Source organism: Heterocephalus glaber, unplaced genomic scaffold (assembly GCF_053883595.1).
Source record: "Heterocephalus glaber isolate CG9 unplaced genomic scaffold, H.glaber_assembly_v1.0 deba00001145, whole genome shotgun sequence".
NCBI classification, from domain to species: Eukaryota; Metazoa; Chordata; class Mammalia; order Rodentia; family Bathyergidae; genus Heterocephalus; species Heterocephalus glaber.
Window position 1 is genome coordinate 413033 of NW_028258202.1, and position 19077 is coordinate 432109.

General features: G+C 38.3%; 1 protein-coding gene across 4 annotated transcripts in view; it reads left to right on the plus strand.

The window, feature by feature from the left end:
• The window catches only part of Ogt (O-linked N-acetylglucosamine (GlcNAc) transferase), a 49291-nt gene that overhangs the window by 22118 nt on the left and 8096 nt on the right, over positions 1-19077 (plus strand). For all 4 annotated transcript variants that reach the window (XR_015451043.1, XM_087210534.1, XM_087210532.1 and 1 more), the window contains 7 exons: positions 622-780; positions 930-1019; positions 8146-8271; positions 8808-8978; positions 9084-9200; positions 9295-9465; positions 17527-17679. Coding sequence is in view for 3 of the 4 variants with exons in the window: in XM_087210534.1 (XP_087066660.1) it covers positions 622-780; positions 930-1019; positions 8146-8271; positions 8808-8978; positions 9084-9200; positions 9295-9465; positions 17527-17679 (987 nt within the window). In the remaining variant the exon portion in view is untranslated. The remainder of the gene's footprint in view (positions 1-621; positions 781-929; positions 1020-8145; positions 8272-8807; positions 8979-9083; positions 9201-9294; positions 9466-17526; positions 17680-19077) is intronic.

Genomic DNA, 19077 nt, shown 5'->3' on the forward strand with positions numbered 1-19077 from the left:
AACTAAATCACAAATACAGAATACTATGTAAAGCACATATATGGCTTAATTATCATAAAGTGTTCCACCCAAGTCGAGCAATGAAACTTTGTCAGGCCCCTCAGAAGTCCCTTCCATTGTAGCCTGTCTTGAGCATAATCCCCTCCACTTTATAGGGTGGAATTCTTAACACTAACATTAAGTGATGATGTTTTCCTTAGGTTGGAAACCATAGTGTTTCACCAAGTGTGGTATTTTGTACACATCTTTGATAATTAGCGCATTCCTTGATCAAAGATTGAAATTTGCTCTGGAGAGTAGATTCAAGTCCTAGTCATAATTTTAGTTTTTAAAAACTTCTTCCCCTACAGAATTTTCCAAGGTGCTGTAAGGTTTTTCATGTTCTGTTCACATTTCTACAAGTTTTAAATTTGCTCAGACTATTTCATAGACTGTAGAAACAGGTCAAGTATGAAGCATATTATACAAACTTCTAAAATTATGTCAGACTGGCTGTGTGAATTAAATGAAGTGTTCTGGGAAAAATGAATGTGAGATGTAGGTTTGGTTTGTTTTGTTTTCTTAGATGAAATTTTACATATAGACTCAACTTTACTAATGAGTGTTGGATTCTGTTGGTAGATTAATGTTCTTCATAAACCACCATATGAACATCCAAAAGATTTGAAGCTCAGTGATGGTCGACTACGTGTAGGATATGTGAGTTCTGACTTTGGGAATCATCCTACTTCTCACCTTATGCAGTCTATTCCAGGCATGCACAATCCTGATAAATTTGAGGTAAGACTAGTTAGTGTTCCTCTAGAGAGAATCAGTGTTTTAAAAAAATGCCCACAGTGGTGGCTTTCCTGTCATTTTAAGTGTTAAACCCAGTGTCTTTTGGAAGAAAATTGAGCCAAGGTTATTAAATATACTCTGCTGCCTTTTAGGTATTCTGTTATGCCCTGAGTCCAGATGATGGTACAAATTTCCGAGTGAAAGTGATGGCAGAAGCCAATCATTTCATTGATCTTTCTCAGGTAGGTGAAACTCTCATACTCCCAGCTTTTTATTTTGGATAAATTTGAATAAAACCATCGGTGTATAGTTTTTATTTTTGTGCTGGGGATTGGACTCATGACCTTCACACTAATATGTTTGGTGGTTTTGTTTGTTTGAGATAGGGTCTCACTATATGGTCCAGGCTGGCCTCAAACCTGGTGGTGATCCTCCTGGCTCAGCCTCCCAAGTGCTGGGATTACAGGTGTGCACCAGCACGGCTGGCTGTAGTTTCTTTTTTTTTTTTTGGTATGGAGGATTGAACTCAGGACCTTGCACTTGCCAGGAAGGCATGGTGCCACTGAGCTATATCCCCAGCCCTGTAGTTTGTATTTTTTATCATAGGTATTAAATGTGAACTATTACATTCAGGCAGTTGCTTTTATCTTATTTCCTTGGTCATTTACATTTATAATTGCCATGGTTTTTGCTGAGGTTGGAAATGAAACAGAAATGTGATATATTTGACCCTGTCATGTTGTGGCACATGCCTGTAATCCTAGCACTCTGTGAGGCTGAGGCAGGAGGGTCACAAGTTCAGGCTCAGCGTGAATTTAGCAAGGGCCTGTCACAAAATAAACAAAGGGGGGCTGGAGATTTAGCTCAGTGGCGCCACACCTGTCTCGCAAGCACAAGGTCCTGAGTTTGATCCCCAGTACCAAAAAAAAACTCAACTAAAATAAAAAATAAAGGCCAGGCATGTAGCTCTCAGTGTGAAGATACTGGGTTCATTCCCCAGTAACACACACACACACACCCCCCAAAAAGAAATGTGATATATTTGTACTTGAATGTATATGTTCTTATGGGGATTGAGTCAGAACTTGTGACAATAGTTACTTCATATAAATATTAACTGAATAAACAGAATGAATAGTTAGGCCATTTAAAGAAAATAGGTGAACTATGGTTCTTCTTAGTTGCCTTTATTTCTGTATTTGCTGTATTGTTCTTTATGAGCATAAGTTTTTTTTTTCTTTGAAGATTTTGTTTTTATTTTTAAACAACTGTAAACGTGTATTATCTCAGTTGCCTGTGGGCCAAGATTGTAGGGACAGCTTGACTGAGCTGCTTTGGCTCAAGATCTGTTTTTTCCTTTTTTATTAGTATATGTTTACAGTACATAGTAAATACATTGATCATGGGGGAATTGGTACATATACATACATCTTAATCCTTTTTACTGTTCCTTCTTTCCCATCCCCTCACATCCCCAGATTCCTTTCCCATCCTTACAAAGAACCAGATCTTTGATTCATTGATCTTTTTTTTTTTTGTATTTTTTTAGTTTCAATTTTATTAATTGCTGCTCTGATCTTTATAATTTTTTACCTTCCATTAGTTTCAGATTTGGATTATTTTTGCTTTTCTAGGACTTTGAGATTCTTCATTAGGTTAGAATTGCTTTCATTATGTCCCATTGGTTTTGGTATGTAGTGCTTCCATTGTCATTTGATTTTAGGAACTTTTTTATCTCTTCCCTGATTTTTTCTGTGATCCATTGATTATTCAATCATGTATTATTTAATCTTTATGTGTTGGCATAGTTTCTGTGGCTTCTTTTGCTGTTGATTTCTAGCTTCATTCCGCTATGATCTGATACTAAGCAGGGGATCATTTCAGTTCTTTTATATTTATTTAAGTGTGCTTTATGGCCTAAGCCGGAGAATATTTTCGAAAAAGTTCTGTGTGCTTCTCAGAAAAAAGCTCTGTTCTTATTGGATGAAATACTCCATAGATGTCTGTTAAGTGCATTATTTCAATTTGTTCATTTGTGGGTTTTTTTGGGTTTTTTTGTGGTGCAAAAGCTTTTTATTTTTTATTTTTTTATTTTTTGTTCATTTGTGGTTTAACTCTGATGTTTCTTTATTGTTTTTTTTTTTTGGTCTGGTTGACCTAATTGTGAGAGTAGGGTATTGAAGTCCCCCTTTATGATTGTATTTATGTCTGTTCTCTTAAATTCAGTAATTTTTGTTTTATGAAGTTGGGTGTGTGGGATTTGATGTATGTTTACTGTTGTTCTCTCTTCCTGTTAAATTATTCCTTTTACCAGTGTATAGTGGTTATCTTTGTCTCTCCTGATCGATTTTGGCTTGAAGTTGGCTGTGTCTGAAAATAAGATAGCTATTCCTGCTTGTTTTGGGGCTCTGGTTGAATGGTGTATTTTTTTTTTCATCCTTTCACTTTTAGTCTATACTTCCTTTTGGATGAGTTTTGTCTCATAGGCAGTATATGGTTGCATTTTGTTTTGGGATCCAATGTGCCTATCTTTGTCCTTTGATTAAGGAGTTGAGACCATTAACATCAGTGATAAACCCTACTGCAGCATGAGTGCTATAGGTTTGCCCACTACTGTTGTATGGTGTTTATTGAATTCTGTCATTGCATTATTTTTCCAGTGCTTATTCCTTTATTTTTTTCCTTTCATTTAACTGCTCTCACAATTACATATATATACTTTCCACTGGGCTCTTTGGTGCTGGTGGCCTCTCCGGTCTCTGTCTAGGATTCCCTTAAGTATTTTCTGCAATGATGGTTTAGTGGTCATGTATTTCTTTAGGATTTCTTTGTTGTGGAAAGTCTTCAATTTTAAAGGCTAATTTTGTAGGATATAAGAGTCTAGCTTGACCAGTGTTCTCTTTTGAGGCTTGAAAAACTTCACTCCAAGTTCTCTTGGCCTTCAAGGTTTATGCTTAGAAATCTGTAATTATTTTGATAGACTTCCTTTATATGTTACTTGCTGTTTTTTTTCTAACAGCTTTTGATATTCTCTCCTTTTGTTGAATTTCTGAAATTTTGATTATGATGTGTCATGGAAAGGCTCTTTTCTGATCATGGCTATATGTCTCTTGTATTTGATTTTTTTTTTGTTTTGCTTTTTTGAGATAGAGTCTCCCTGTGTAGCCCAGGCTGACCCAAACTCAGGGTGATCCTTATGCCTCAGCCTCCTAAGTGCTGGGATTACAGGCGTGTGTCACCATGCCTGGCTATGTTTGAATATTGAATTTTATCCCCAGATCTGGAAAGTTTTCTGGTATGATTTCTTTTTTGTTTTGTTTTGTTTGATTGTTTGTTTGTTTTTGAAACAGACTTTTATTATGTAGTTCAGGCTGGCCTTGAACTCACTAAGTAGCTCAGGCTGACTTACAACTTGTGGCAGTCCTCCTGCCTTAGCCTTCCAAGTGCTAGGATTACAGGTATGTGCCACTATACCTGGCTGAGCTATGATTTCAGTGAATATGTTTTTTATACTTTTTGAATGTCTTCTCATTTTTCCTTTATTCTTATAATTCTGAGGTTGGTTTTATTTATTTTAGTTTTTGAGTAAAGTAGCAGCTGTTGGATCCAGCTTGCATGGTATTTTGTCATTTTAGGGTATCAATGAGTTTATGATCTACTATATCTACTTTGGCTTCTATTTCTGACATTGTCCTTACTGTTTAAGCCTGCTTCTATCCATGCTTTCCATTGAATTTTTTTATATCATATTTCTGGTTGGTTTTTTTTTTCATGCTTTCTTGTTCTTTTCTGAACTGGTCATTTATGTCTTGTATGTATTGTTAGTCTTTTGGTACTGGGGATTGAACTCGGGTCCTTGCGCTTGCGCAGCAGGTGGCGAAACCACTGAGCTAAATCCCCGGCCCCTAGTATGTATTGTTTTGCTTAACTCAGTTTATTCTTTTTTGAGCTTGTTGAACATTTTACTGGTAAAATTCTTTATCTATTTAAATCCTCTTTGAACTCATTAAACATCTTATGCATTTGCTTATGTTTCTTTTATCTCTTCAAATAAGTTCTTTGCCTATAGCTTCCTCTATATCAGTATCTGAGTTTGACTTTTGGGGAGCTAGGGAGGATTTCTCATGTTTCTGTTGTTTTTTAACTGTGGAAGATCTGTTAGGGTAGAGAAACTCACTACTGTGGAAATCTTTTTTTAAAAAATTTTATTTATTTATTTTTTTTTGTGGAAATCTTTTTAGTTAAATTCTCTCTTTGTGACGTGTCCCTGAATTGGGTTGTATTTTGGTATTTATACCCCTCTTCATCCTATTCAGTGTAATATTCAAGGGTCTTTTAATGTCCCACCTTCTTGTGGGGGCTCAATCTCCAGCAGCACTCAGAGAGAAAAAATAAACTGCAGTAATGTTAATGACACAGACAAACCAGATATTGGCATACAGTAAAAACCAATTAAAAGCAACAGCCATGCCACCGTTAACAATAGAAATCAGCAATAATAATAGAGTCAAAGACAAACTGATGACTGACATACTGTAAGAACCTATAGCTACAACTATATCTTGGTGTTTGGTTTGGTTTTGTATTTTTAAGACAGGGTTTTGCTATGTAGTTCAGGCTGGCCTAGAACTTGGGGCAGTCCTCCTGCCTTAGCTTCCCAAGTGTTGTGATTACAGGTATGTGCCACCACTCCCAGCAGCTATACCATTTTTAACACTAGAAAAGAGATCTACAATGATAATGTGGACACAAAGACAAACCAAATAACTGACATACAGTACCTACTAAAAGCAACTATACCACCATTAACAAAGAAAAGAATTGAGTAATAACAGTAAACTAAGTAGCTAAAAATTAATAAAGCTTAATAGTTATAATAAAAATGGAAGGGTAGGGAATGAGAAAAATAAAAGAAGTAAAATTTAGCCGGGGATTTAGCTCAGTGGTTCCACTGCCTGCCTCGCAAGTACAAGGTCCTGAGTTTGATCCCCGGTACCAAAAAACAAAAACAAACAAAAAGAAGTAAAACTTGAAAAAAGGACGATGAGAGAAAAGTGAAGAGAAAATCCAATTAAAGAATGAAGGAAAATTAGTAGAATTAGGCAGAATAACTGAAAAACACAAAACAGGATGAACAAGATAGAAAACAATTAAAAAAGAAATGAATCAAAAAGATTACTCTATGTGTTTGGGTGAGTGGTTTCTTTCCAGGGCCTCTGGTATTGGAATCCACCAGATATGGGTGGAAGATTGTGAGTCACAACTAGGGCCTCTTTTGTGTCTACACTCGCTTTTTGCTGTGTGAATGGTGAGTCCTACCCTACTTTTCTTCCTGGGCATGGTCAGTCAATGGAGTTGTGCTTGCTTTAGGGCTGTATTCACTTCAGAGGCTCTGAGTATTTGTGCCCTTCTGTGTGCCCCAAGTCACTACTATCTCTGACTACTATCTCCAGCTAGCTTTAATGATCTGTGAGCTTGTGAGTTGCCCTCCTTGTTCCAGAGGTCCCTCTCCTTACACTTCAAGATTTGATAACTGTCCAAGCCTAGGTGTATCACTGGTCATGTTGGCAGATGGGAAAAGCAAACACCACTGGAGCTTTGTGCTAGAAGTAGGCTGCAAGAGAGGGAGGGCCAAGCCGTCCACTGGACTTATGTCAGTACTTTCAGACCCAGTGTGCTGCCCCCCCCCCCGCCCCCCGTGCACCTGGCTTCTCTCCACAGCAGGCGAGATCACTGTGTCTCTCATAACTTTAGCTCACTGTTGCTTAAACTTCTCAGGGGGTCTGTGACTAACTTGCCCCTTCTCCATAGCTGTTTCTTGTGGCTGTCTCCCACCCAGTCACTGTGATAGAGCCACCCCAGAAGACCTTAAAGTGTAGTTCTTCTGACTACTGGAGTAGCTCAGTCTTAAACAATAAACCCCTTCCCCAAATGGCTTCTGATAATATCATCCCAAGTATGGTGGACCTTGAAGCGAATGTCTTCTCCAACTCTAGCATGCCATGTGGAAGGAATCATTTTCAGAGTGACACTGTATTTGCAGCTTACAATAATCTTGGATATTGTATAATCTAGTGGTGCTGGTCCATTGTTTCTCCAGGAGGCTTCCAGTCCTCTCCAGGCTTACTTTGTGTTTGCAGAGACAGGATCTTATGCCTGGAACTAGGGGTTAGTGTCCCAGGCTGCTTTGTTCTTTTCTCTGCATTGTCTTTAGTTTCTTCAGTTTCTCTGTGGTTGCTAGTTTTCCTGTCTTGGCTCTTTCTTGATTCCAGGAGCCCTACTTGTTTTTCTCTTTGCTAAGTTATTTTTTTTCAGGTATCTTGATTCCAAGTCCCTGAGAGGCTATATTTTGCTCCTGGCCTTTACCATTGTCAATCTCTCCTTTGTAGATTATATTGGCTACTTTGGTGACTAATAAAAAATAGTATGTAATATATATAATGTACTTATATATAATATATATAATACACATGTATCTTATATATGCACACACATGCATGCCCATACACATGGATATATGCCCATATGTATGTATACATGTGTGTGTGTATGTGTGTATGGATCGTTGAAGTCCTGGCAGAAATATTGCAAGATTAGTCTGCATAGTATGTATTAACATCAGTAGTTGCTTAAGAAAATATGCCTGGGCTAGGCATGATAGCTCATATCTGTGATTTCTGCATTCTGGGAGGCTAATGCAGGAGGATGGCAAGTTCAAACCCTCCCTGGGCAACTTAGTGAGACCCTGTCTCAAAATAAAAAAGGGCTTGTGAAAAAAGCTCAGTGTGAAGGCCTTGGGTTCAGTGCCAAGCACTGCAAAAAGTGGACGATGGCCATTTTTGGTGTACAGTTGGACTCTTTGTGACCAAGAAGCACACCACTTTCCCCAGGACTTTCTGGGACTCACTGCTTACTAACCAAAGTCTAAACTTTTTAGCAAAGCCTCTCAGTTTCCCACAACTTGGCCAATACTTTAAGCTACCATTCAATTTCATGTATACCTTATGCCACATATGCCACCATTTTTAAAACCTATCTTGCACTTTATTCTAGTTCTTTATATTATTCTCCACCAAGATTGTATTCTGTCATACTCCTGTTCATCTTTGAAGGCTCATTTCAAATACCAACTCCTTTATGAGCCTCTCACTCATATATTCAATCTTGAAGGAAACGCTGTTGCCTCTGTGTTGTTTCTGTAATGCCTTGATCCCATTTTAATGGCAGTTAACCATATTTTTGTCCTGTATTAATGTGGCTTGTGTTCTTATCACTTTGGTATCTAGGCAACTGAATTCTATTTAATGCCATTGAAACAACTGAATTAATCTGAGATATAATAATGAGTTCTTATTTTCTCTTTCATAGATTCCATGTAATGGAAAAGCAGCTGACCGCATCCATCAGGATGGAATTCATATCCTTGTGAATATGAATGGTTATACGAAAGGTGCTCGAAATGAGCTCTTCGCTCTCAGGCCAGCTCCTATTCAGGTAAAAGAATAAGTAACAGTCACTTACATTGTATATTGGATTAACAAGAGTGTGTGTTTCTCCCTTCCCTCTGGCCAACTGATACTTGAAATATTAAAAAGGATAGTTCTTGCCTATAATCCCTGCCCTCCAGAGATTGAGGCAGGAGAATTGCCATGAATTTGAGACCAGCCTGGAAACAAAAAAAACAAAACAAAAAATAAAATACTCCTTGATTGATTTTGGCTGAAGAAGTTAACCTTCCAACTGAGTATGTTGCTGCATACTTGTAATCCTTTGGTAGCTACTTGGGAGGCTGAGGCAGGAAAATGGTGACTTCAAGGCCAGCCTGGGCAACTTAGACCCTGCCTCAAAAGAAGAGGTTACCTTTACTTGTTTGTTTATATTCTTAATTAATTTTGAAACTTTTTTTTAAAAACCACTTTATTGAGATGATTGATGTTCAAAAGCTGTACATATTTATTATGTATGATTTGGTGAACTTCTGATAAGTATACTGATGAAGGTTCTTGATCAGGTTTTGATTTTTTTTTAAGGCAATGTGGCTGGGATACCCTGGGACTAGTGGTGCACTTTTTATGGATTATATCATCACTGATCAGGAAACTTCACCAGCTGAAGTTGCTGAGCAGTATTCTGAGAAACTGGCTTATATGCCCCACACTTTCTTTATTGGTGATCATGCTAATATGTTCCCTCACTTGAAGGTAGGTAGAAGATGATGCTATGGAGGAATTTCAAAGAAGTATTCATTTATTTCCTTCTTATTGTTCTTGTATCTAAAAACTATGTCTGGAACTTTTTTCCATTAGAAAAAAGCAGTCATTGATTTTAAGTCCAATGGGCACATTTATGACAATCGGATAGTTCTGAATGGCATCGACCTCAAAGCATTTCTTGATAGTCTACCAGATGTGAAAATTGTTAAGGTCAGTACCTAGCCAGTATTTGTCATTAAAGTCAAGTCAACTGCATTTGGAATCTTTTTCCTAATAATACATTTTATGTCATTTTTTTTTTTAGATGAAATGTCCTGATGGAGGAGACAATGCAGATAGTAGTAACACAGCTCTTAATATGCCTGTCATTCCCATGAATACAATTGCAGAAGCAGTTATTGAAATGATTAACAGAGGACAGATTCAGATAACAATTAATGGATTCAGTATTAGCAATGGACTGGCCACTACACAGGTGAGAGGTGGATAGTAGGTCATAATATGTATTATCAATCATGCATTTATTTCCTTTAACCTTCATGATAATTTTTTTTCATTAAGTTTATTGGTACATTTTAGGTATACAATACAATGACATTCATCATTGGGAATTTGTACCTTTACATAATCTCTCTTGGTTCTTATTTTTTCCCCATTCCCCTGCCCTCTCTTCAACCCCTCCACCCCTCCCTATTTACAAAGACTTTGTTTCCATTTTTTCCTTTTCTCATATTTTTTCCTTTCCCTTCTTTCCTTTCCCCTACTCCTCCCACTTCCCCTTCCTCTTTAGACCTTTTCTTCCTATTTCACATTATCTGTTAGACATTTTGACCCTTATTTACACTTTAGATTCTCACACCAGAGGAACTATTCGCTATTTATACATCTGTGTCCTATTTATTTCGCTTAAGAGTATGGCCTCAATGTGCATCCATTTAGCTACAAATGTCTCTAGTTTCTCATTCTTTATGGCTGAGTAGTACTGAGTTTTTTATGAAAAAACCACATCTTTATGCAGTCTACAGTTGTTTCCAAGTTTTAGCTATCACAAACTGTGCCACTATAAACATGGGTGCACATACATCTGGGTGGTATGATTCTTTTAATTCTTTTGGAAAGAGACCCAGCAGGGGAATAGCTGGGTCAAATGGGACCTCTAGTCCTAGTTCTTTGAGGTATCCATACTGATTTCCACAGTGGTTGCACCAGTCTGCATTCCCACCAGCAATGGAGAAGGGTTCCTTTCTCCCCACAACCCACCAGCATTTGTTACTGGTTGATTTCTTGTTAGCAGCCATTCTTACTGGGGTGAGGTGGAATCTCACTGCTGTTTTCATCTGCATCTCTCAAATGACCAGAGATGTTGAACTTTTTTTCATGTGTTTATTTTCTGCTTTTACTTCTTTGTCTGAGAAATGTCTCTTCATTTCAGATGCCCATTTTTAAATTGGGTCTTTAAATTTGGGTGGTCTGATTTTTTTAAAAGTTTTTTATATATTCTAGAGAGTAGTCCTTTGAGCTACAGCTGGTAAAGTTTTTTTTCCCACATTGTAGGTTGTCTCTTAGCTCTGTTGATGTTTCTTTTGCAGTGCAGAAGCTTTTTAATAAGATGAGATCCCAGTTGATGCTTTGTGCTAGTTCCCGTGCTACTGAGGTTTTTTATTCATAAAATCTTTTCCTATTCTAATGTCTTCAAGAGTTCTACCTAACCTATCTTCCAGCAAGTTTAGTGTTTCTGTTTTAAAATTTAGATCTTTGATCCATTTTGACTTTAGTTTAGTGCATGGTGAAAGATATGGGTCTAGTTTTAATCTTTGGCAAGTTGAAACCCAGTTTTTCCATCACCATTTATTAAAGAGGCTATCTTTCCTCCAGTGAGGGTGTTTGGCTCCTTTGTCAAAGATGAGTTGGCTTAGTGTGTCTGGAGTTGTTTCTGCATCTTTTAATCTGTTCCAATGATCCTCAGGTCTGTTTCTTTGCCAGTACCATGGTGTTTTTTTCACAGTAGCTTTGTAGTATAGTTTCAAGGTGGGGATTATGATACCCCCTACCTTATCTTTGTTGCCTAGAATTGCTTTCGCTATTGTAGGTCTCTTCTGGTTCCAAATGAATTTTTGGATTGTTTTCTCTAGTTCTGTGAAATAGGGATTGCATTGAATCTATATAGCAGTATTGGAAGTGTGGCCATTTTCACTGTATTGGTTCTTCCTGCTCAGGAACAAGGGATGTCTTTCCATTTTCTGATACCCTCTTCAATCTCTTTTTTTCAGAGTGGTATAGTTTTCAGAGTACAGGTCTTTTACTTCCTTCATTAGATTGATATCATTAGATTTCATTGTTTTAGATGCTACTGTGAAAAGAATTGTTTCCCCAGTTTCTCTCTCATAAGTCTGTTATTTGTGTAAAAGAAGGCTATTGATTTTTGAATATTGACCTTGTATCCAGCTACTCTACTGAATGTGGTTATTAAGTCTAGAAATCTTCTGGCGGAGTTTTTGGAGTCTTCTATATAGAGTATCATGTCATCTGCAAATAATGACAGTTTTAACTTCTTCCTTTTCTATCTTTATTCCCTTTATTTCTTTCTCTTTTCTAATGGCTGTGGCTAATGTTTCCAGAACTATATTGAACAGAAGTGGTGATAGTGGACATCCTTGTCTTGTTCCTGATTTTAGTGTGAAAGGTTTTAGGTTTTGACCATTTAGTATGATGTTGGCTGTTGGTTTTTCATAGCTGGCTTTTATCAGGTTGAGATAAAGACCATGTACTCCAATTTTCTGTAGGGTTTTTATTTTATTTTATTTTTATTGGTACTGGGGATCAAACTCCGGTCCTTGCACTTGCGAGCCAGGGGCAGAACCACTGAGCTAAATCCCGGCCCTTCTGTAGGGTTTTTATCATGGATTTTGTCAAATGCTTTTTCTGCATCTATTGAGATGATCATATGATTTTTTTTCCTTGACTCTGTTAATATTGTCTTACATTTATTGATTTGTGTATGTTGAACCATCCTTGAATCCCTGGGATGAATCCCACTTGGTCAAGGTGTATGATCTTTTGATGATCTTCTGTATTCTATTTTGCCAGTATCTTATTGAGGATTTTTGCATCTATGTTCATTAGGGAAATTAGCCTGTAGGTTCTCTTTTTTGGTTGGGTCTTTCTCTGCTTTTGGAATCAAAATAATGCTTGCTTCCAGGAATGAATTTGGGAGTATTGTGTCCCTTTCAATTTCATTAAAGAGTTTGAGAAGTAGTGGCATTAGGTCTTCCCAAAATTTCTTGTAGAGTTCAGCAGTGAAGCCATTAGGACCTGGGCTTTTTTTTTTTCCCTTAAATTCTTTTATTGGTACATTTTAGGTATGCAATACATTTACATTTATCATTGGAAACTTGTACCTTTACATAATCTCTCATGGTTCTTATTTTTTCCACATTCCCCTGCCCTCCCTTCAACTCCTCCACCCCTCTGTATACAAAGACTTTCTTTCTATTTTTTCCTTTTCTCATATTTTTCCCTTTCCCTTCTTTTCTTTCCCCTACCCCTCCCAGCCCCTACCCCTTTGGACCTTTTCTTCCTATTTCACATTATCAATTATTCATTTTGATCCTTATTTACACTTTCAGTTTCTCACACCAGAGAAACTATTCGGTATTTACACATCTGTGCCCTATTTATTTCACTTAAGAGTATGGCCTCAATGTGCATCCATTTAGCTATAAATGTCTAGTTTCTTGTTCTTTATGGCTGAGTAGTATTCCATTTTATAAAAAAACACATCTTGCTGGGGATTTACCTCTGTGGTTCTGGTGCCTGCCTCGTAAGTGCAAGGTCCTGAATTCAATCCCAAGTACCAAAAAAAAAAAATCCCACATCTTCTTTATCCAGTCTCCAGTTGATGGGCACTTGGGCTGTTTCCAAGCTTTAGCTATTACAAACTGTGCCGCTATAAACATGGGTGCACGTACATCTCTGTGGTATGATTCTTTTAATTCTTTTGGGAAGAGACCCAGCAGGGGAATAGCTGGGTCAAATGGGACCCCTAGTCCTAGTTCTTTGAGGTATCTCCATACTGATTTCCACAGTGGTTGCACCAGTCTGCATTCCCACCAGCAATGCAGACAGATTCCTTTCTCCCCACAGCCCCGCCAACATTTGTTATTGATTGATTTCTTGATAGCAGCCATTCTTTCTAGGGTGAGGTGGAATCTCAGTGTTGTTTTCATCTGCATCTCTCAAATGGCCAGTGATGTTGAGCATTTTTTCATGTGTTTATTTGCTGCTTTTACTTCTTTGTCTGAGAAATGTCTGTTCATTTTAGATGCCCATTTTTGAATTGGGTCTTTAAATTTGGGTGGTCTGATTTTTTTTTTTTAAGTTCTTTATATATTCTAGAGAGTAGTCTTTGAAGTACAGCTGGTAAATTTTTTTTCCCACAGTGTAGGTTATCTCTTAGCTCTGTTATTGGTTTCTCTTGCAGTGCAGAAGCTTTTTTTTTTTTTCGGTACTGGGGATCGAACTCAGGACCTTTTCCTTGTGAGGCAGGTGGCGGAACCACTAAGCTAAATCCCCGGCCCATAGAAGCTTTTTAATAAGATGAGGTCCTGGGCGTTTCTTTGTTGGTAAAGTTTTAATTACATTTTCAATTTCACTTATTGAAATTGGGGTTTTAGAATTTTTATATCTTCTTGTTTCAACTTTGTTAATTTATATGTATCTAGGAATCTGTCCATTTCTTCTGTGTTTTCCATTTTATTGGAGTACAGGTTCTTGAAGTAGGTTTTGGTGGTCCTCTGGATTTCTGCTGGATCTGTTGTGATTTCACCCTTTTCTTTCCTAATTGCATGAATTTGAATCTTTTCTTTCCTTTTCTTGATAAGGTTGGGCAAGGGTTTGTCGATTTTATTTTTTCTTTTGAAGAGCCAACTCTTGGATTTGTTGATTTTTTTGTGTGTCGTTCTCTTAGTCTGCATTGCCTTGATTTCTGCTCTGATCTTTATAATTTCCTCCCTTGTATGATCTTTGGGCTTGTGTTGTTCTTTTCCTAGAGCTTGAGGTTCAGCATTAGGTTGTTTATTTGAGCTCATTCTGTTTTCCTAGTATGAGTATTCCTTGCTATGAATTTCCCTTGTAGAACTGCTTTCATTGTGTCCCTTAGATTCCTGTGTGTTGTATTGGCATTATCATTTTTTTTTTTTTTGCGGTACCTGGGATTGAACTCAGGACCTTGCACTTTCAAGGCAGGCGCAGTGCCACTGAGGTAATAAATCCCTGGCAACATTATCATTTAATCGCAGAAACTGTCTGATTTCTTCTTTAATTTCCTCTTTGACCCATTGGTTGTTCAAGAGAGTGTTACTCAATTTCCATGTGTTGGTGAAGTTCTTGTGGCTTCTTATGTGATTGATCTCCAATTTAATAGCACTATGGTCTGATAATATACAGGGGATAACTTCAATTCCTTTGTGTTTACCTAAACATGTTCTGTGATCTTGCATGTGGTCTATTTTGGAGAATGACCTGTGTGCAGCTGTAAAGAATGTGCTTTCTGATTTTGTGGGGTGGAATACTCTGTAGATATCTATTAAGTCCATTTGTTCAAAAGTTTGGTTCAGTTCTAGTGTTTTGTTGTTTATTTTCTGTCTAGATGATCAATTGCTAACAGTGGGATATTAAGGTCACCCACTACTATTGTATTAGTGCTTACTTGGTTTTTCATGTCCATTAATATTTGTTTTGTATAGTTGGGGGCATTAGTATTTGTTGCATATATATTTATGATTGTTATTTCTTCCTCTTGGATTGTTCCCGGTAGAAGAATGTAGTGACCTTCTTTATCTCTCTTAATTAGTTTTGGTTTAAAATCTACTTTGTCTGAAAATAAGATTGCTACCCCTGCTTTTTTCTGGTTTCCCGTTGCATGGGGAACTGTTTTCCATCCTTTTACTTTCAGTCTATGAATTTCTTTTTTAATCATCTGTGTTTCTTATATTTAGGATATTGTTGGATTTTGCTTCTTAATCCATTCTGTCATTCTGTTTCTTTTGATTGGTGAATTGAAGCCATTGACATTGATGGTTACAACTGATATGTATTGACTTATCCTTGTGATGATAGTTTCCTGTTCTTATTTTTAATTTTTCCCCCCTTTTCCTTTAATTTCTTGTCTTGTCTGATGGCCTCGCACTGTTGGGCCTCATGGAGTTATGACCCTCATTGATTTTTTGTAGGATACTGTTTAGAATTGTTTAGTATTCATGAAGCTTCTCAGGTCTTCTTTGTTGTGGAAGTATCTTATTTCCCTATCAATTTTGAAAGATAGTTTTACAGGATACATCAATCTAGGTTGGAGATTGTGTTCTTTTTGGGCTTGTAATACTTTACTCCAGGCTGTCCTTGACTTCAGGGTTTGTGTTGAGAAGCCTGGAATCTTAACTATTATATGCGTAGGTATAGATTTTTTTGATCATGGCTGTTGCAATAGACTACGTGGGCAGCAGTGTGCAGATCTAAGTCGGTTAGCTTCAGCAAGCCAGCCATGGTACACTGATTTCTGGCTGCAAGGCCCAGGTTGAGCTCCCTGACCTCCTGTATGATTGAACTCTGTAAGGCTCTACTGTAGGTTTCAGTTGCCTTTCCACTGAAGCGAGTCTGGGTTCCAATGGGAGGTGCTGATCCCACCAACTTACCAACTATGGTGGTCCAATGCGCCTTTATTGCATAGATTTTTTCACTTTTCCAGTGGGCTTCACTTTTCCTCAAGGAGCCTCAGAGAGACCCTCTCTCTGTGGTTCACTTCTGCTCTATCTTCTGGAGCTCAGGACAATGGCCCTTATGGCTCCAGGCACCTCTGTAGTGTGGATCCAGATACCACGTTAGTGTGTAGCTGACCCAGGGCACGGCCCTCTGCGCTGAGAGTGCTGGGGTCTTTGTGGGGGCCCTGGGCCCTCTGTGTGAATGTTCCAGGGGCGGGGTGGAGGTGCTGGGCCCTCCGTGGGACGGTGCCTGGTCCATTGTCCTTATTTTATGGATGAGGAAATGAATTCAGTGGAAACACTTTTGTCTGATTTTAAAAGTCCCCTAAATTCAGCAGGTTACTTAGAGTTTACTGTGTTACTGTCCTGTTCTTCCTTGTCTGTGGCTTTACTCATCATATGGTGGACTGTCTATAGACACCATATAGTTTCTTGCTTCTGTAAACTCATACTCCTTAGCTAAATCCTACTTAAGACTTTCAATTCAGACAGTTCCTCCCGGAATCCATTCTTGTACTAATCTGAAGCCTCACCATCCCTACTCCCATCAATACTTGTCATCTGTGCTTCTGTAGTATTTGGGGTCTGTCATTGTATTTAGCACAATGCAGTATAATTCCCTGTGTATCCTTAAGTGAATGGAATTCCTTCACGGCTCATGTTTTAACCACAATAATGTAACATGTACTTAATATATGTTGAATACTTGAATAAGTGACTGTCTAGCTCTGTCAACAGGCAAGAATCCCATTCCTCATAGGAGTTAAATTTTTTTGAAATGTCCATACTCACCCAACAATGTAAGGCAGTACTCAGATATGTGGGATTTGCAAGTTAAGACTATAATTATGTGTGTAGAAACTCAGAAATGGTTACGGTCAGTGTGAAAAGAGTCTTCAGAGAAGAGACCATTTGGAGGAGTAATTGCAGTTTAGCCTTGAAGGATGGGCATGATTTAGAAAAGAGCATTCCATTTATGAAGAAAATAGTAAAAGCTTGCTTTTGGATTAGTGATAGGATTTTGAGAACTTGTTGACTAGAGCAATAAGTTTCATGTGTGATCCTTTGCCAATTAATATACAGGGAGCCAGGCATGGTGGTACATGCCTGTAATTCCAGCACTTGGGAGGCTGATGCAGGAGGATCACCGTGAGTTCAAGGCTAGCCTGGGCTACATAGCGTACATACATACAAAAACAAGGGCCGGGGAATTTAGCTCAGTGGCTCCGCTGCCAGCCTCGCAAGCACAAGGTCCCAAGTTCGATCCCCAGTACCCAAAAAAACCACTACCAACAACAAAAAAACAAAAACAAAACAAAATTAATAATGGCTATAGCTGAGAGTGGTGGTGCACACATGTAAAGCCAGCACTCTGGGAAGCTTATACAGGGACAGCAGCCCAGCAGCTTAGCGACTTAGCGGGACCCTGTGTGAAAATAAAAAAATTTTTAAAGGGCTAGGAATGCAAAGGTGCTGGGTTCAATTCCTAGTACTGCCCCCAAAAAAGCTAGAACTATTTTCTTTCATTTATGGTATCGCAAATATTTTCTCATTATAGTTCAGGGGCATGATTTTCAATGGTTATATTATTTTGCATCTTATGAATTCTATAATGATTAAAAATACTGGGCTGGACTGGGCTGAGGCTATATCTCAATGGAAGAGTGCTTGCCTACCATGCATGAGGCCCTGGGTTGGTTTGAACTCAACCATTGCAAGAAAGAAATACCAGAGAATCTTAACTTTAAATGACAATCATCATACTCTATTCCTTGTTCTAGATCAACAACAAGGCTGCCACTGGAGAGGAGGTTCCTCGTACCATTATTGTAACCACCCGTTCTCAGTATGGTTTACCAGAAGATGCCATTGTGTACTGTAACTTTAATCAGTTGTATAAAATTGACCCGTCTACTTTGCAGATGTGGGCAAATGTGAGTATATGTAGATTCAATGTTAACATCTAGAGACTAGTGAAGATTTTGTGTATAGGCTGTTTTACTGAGGCTGTCCCTTTTTAATCCTTTTAGGAGCTGTTGTGTTCTTTTCTTTGGGGGGTTGTACCTTTTTTGGTTCTTTTTTTTTTGTACTGGGGATCGAACTTGGGACCTTGGGCTTGCGAGGCAGGTGCCAGAACCATTGAACTAAACCCCCGGCAGTTCATTTTTAATCTACAAAAGGATTATAGACTTTTCAGTCATTTTTTATTTTTTTCTTCCAGTGTCTTTTTTCCTTTTTGGTGTTGGGGGTGAAACCCAAGGCTTTGCTCATGCTAGACAAGTGCTGTCATTGAGCTATGCCTTCAGCCATCTCCTTCCAATGTCTAAATTTCACAGTATGAAACTTTTATTTACACAATGAATGTGTTCTTTCTCAGCCAGAGGTCAGAAAACTTGTTCATTCTATCTGTCTGTCTATGTATTTTGTTTTGTTTTATTTTTTGGATTTTTTTTGGTACTGGGGATCGAACTCAGGTCCTTGCGCTTGCTCAGCAGGCAGCGAAACCACTGAGCTAAATCCCTGGTGTTTTGTGGTTTTTTTTGAGACAGGATCTTGCTGTGTAGTCCAGGCTGGTTTTGAACTTGTGGTGATCCTCCTGCCTCAGCCTCCCCAGTGCTGGGATTACAGGCTTTCGCCACCACGCCCTACAGCAAACTTGTTCTTAAAGGACCAGATGGTAGATACTTTTGGTTTTGTGGGCCATATTCTTTTTCACATTTACTCAACTCTGCCATTGTAGCACAAAACACCCTATACATTATGTAAACAAATGACTGTGGCTGTGTTCCAGTAACATTTTATTTACAATAAGTGGCAGCATGTGAGATTTATCTTAGGCTGTAGTTTGTAACCCCTGGTCTAAACTAATAGCAAAAGCAGTCCTATACATCCTCCCATGTTTAACATTCAGTATTGTAGAGTTAAAACCAAGGAGTCAGTTTATACTATTATTTCTCAGTTACTTATCAGAGCAGTTTGCATAAGCAGGATATTGGATATCCATAACTAGCTCTTAGAACTATAGAACTAAAATGGCATATATTTTTTTTTGTTGTTGTTACCAGGGATCGAACTCGGGTCCTTGCGCTTGCGCAGCAGGCGGCGAAACCACTGAGCTAAATCCCTGGCCCAAAATGGCATATTTTTTACCTTTAGGTAATTTAGAGATAACTCTTTGATTGATGTCCCCCACCACACCACCTATTTTTAAAGACAGGGTTCTTCTTATGTAGTTCAGGCCAGCCTTGAACTTACTATGTAGTCCAGGCTGCTGGCCTCCAACTTCTGGTGATCCTCCTGCCTCAGCCTTCGTGGAGTGCTGGGATTATAGG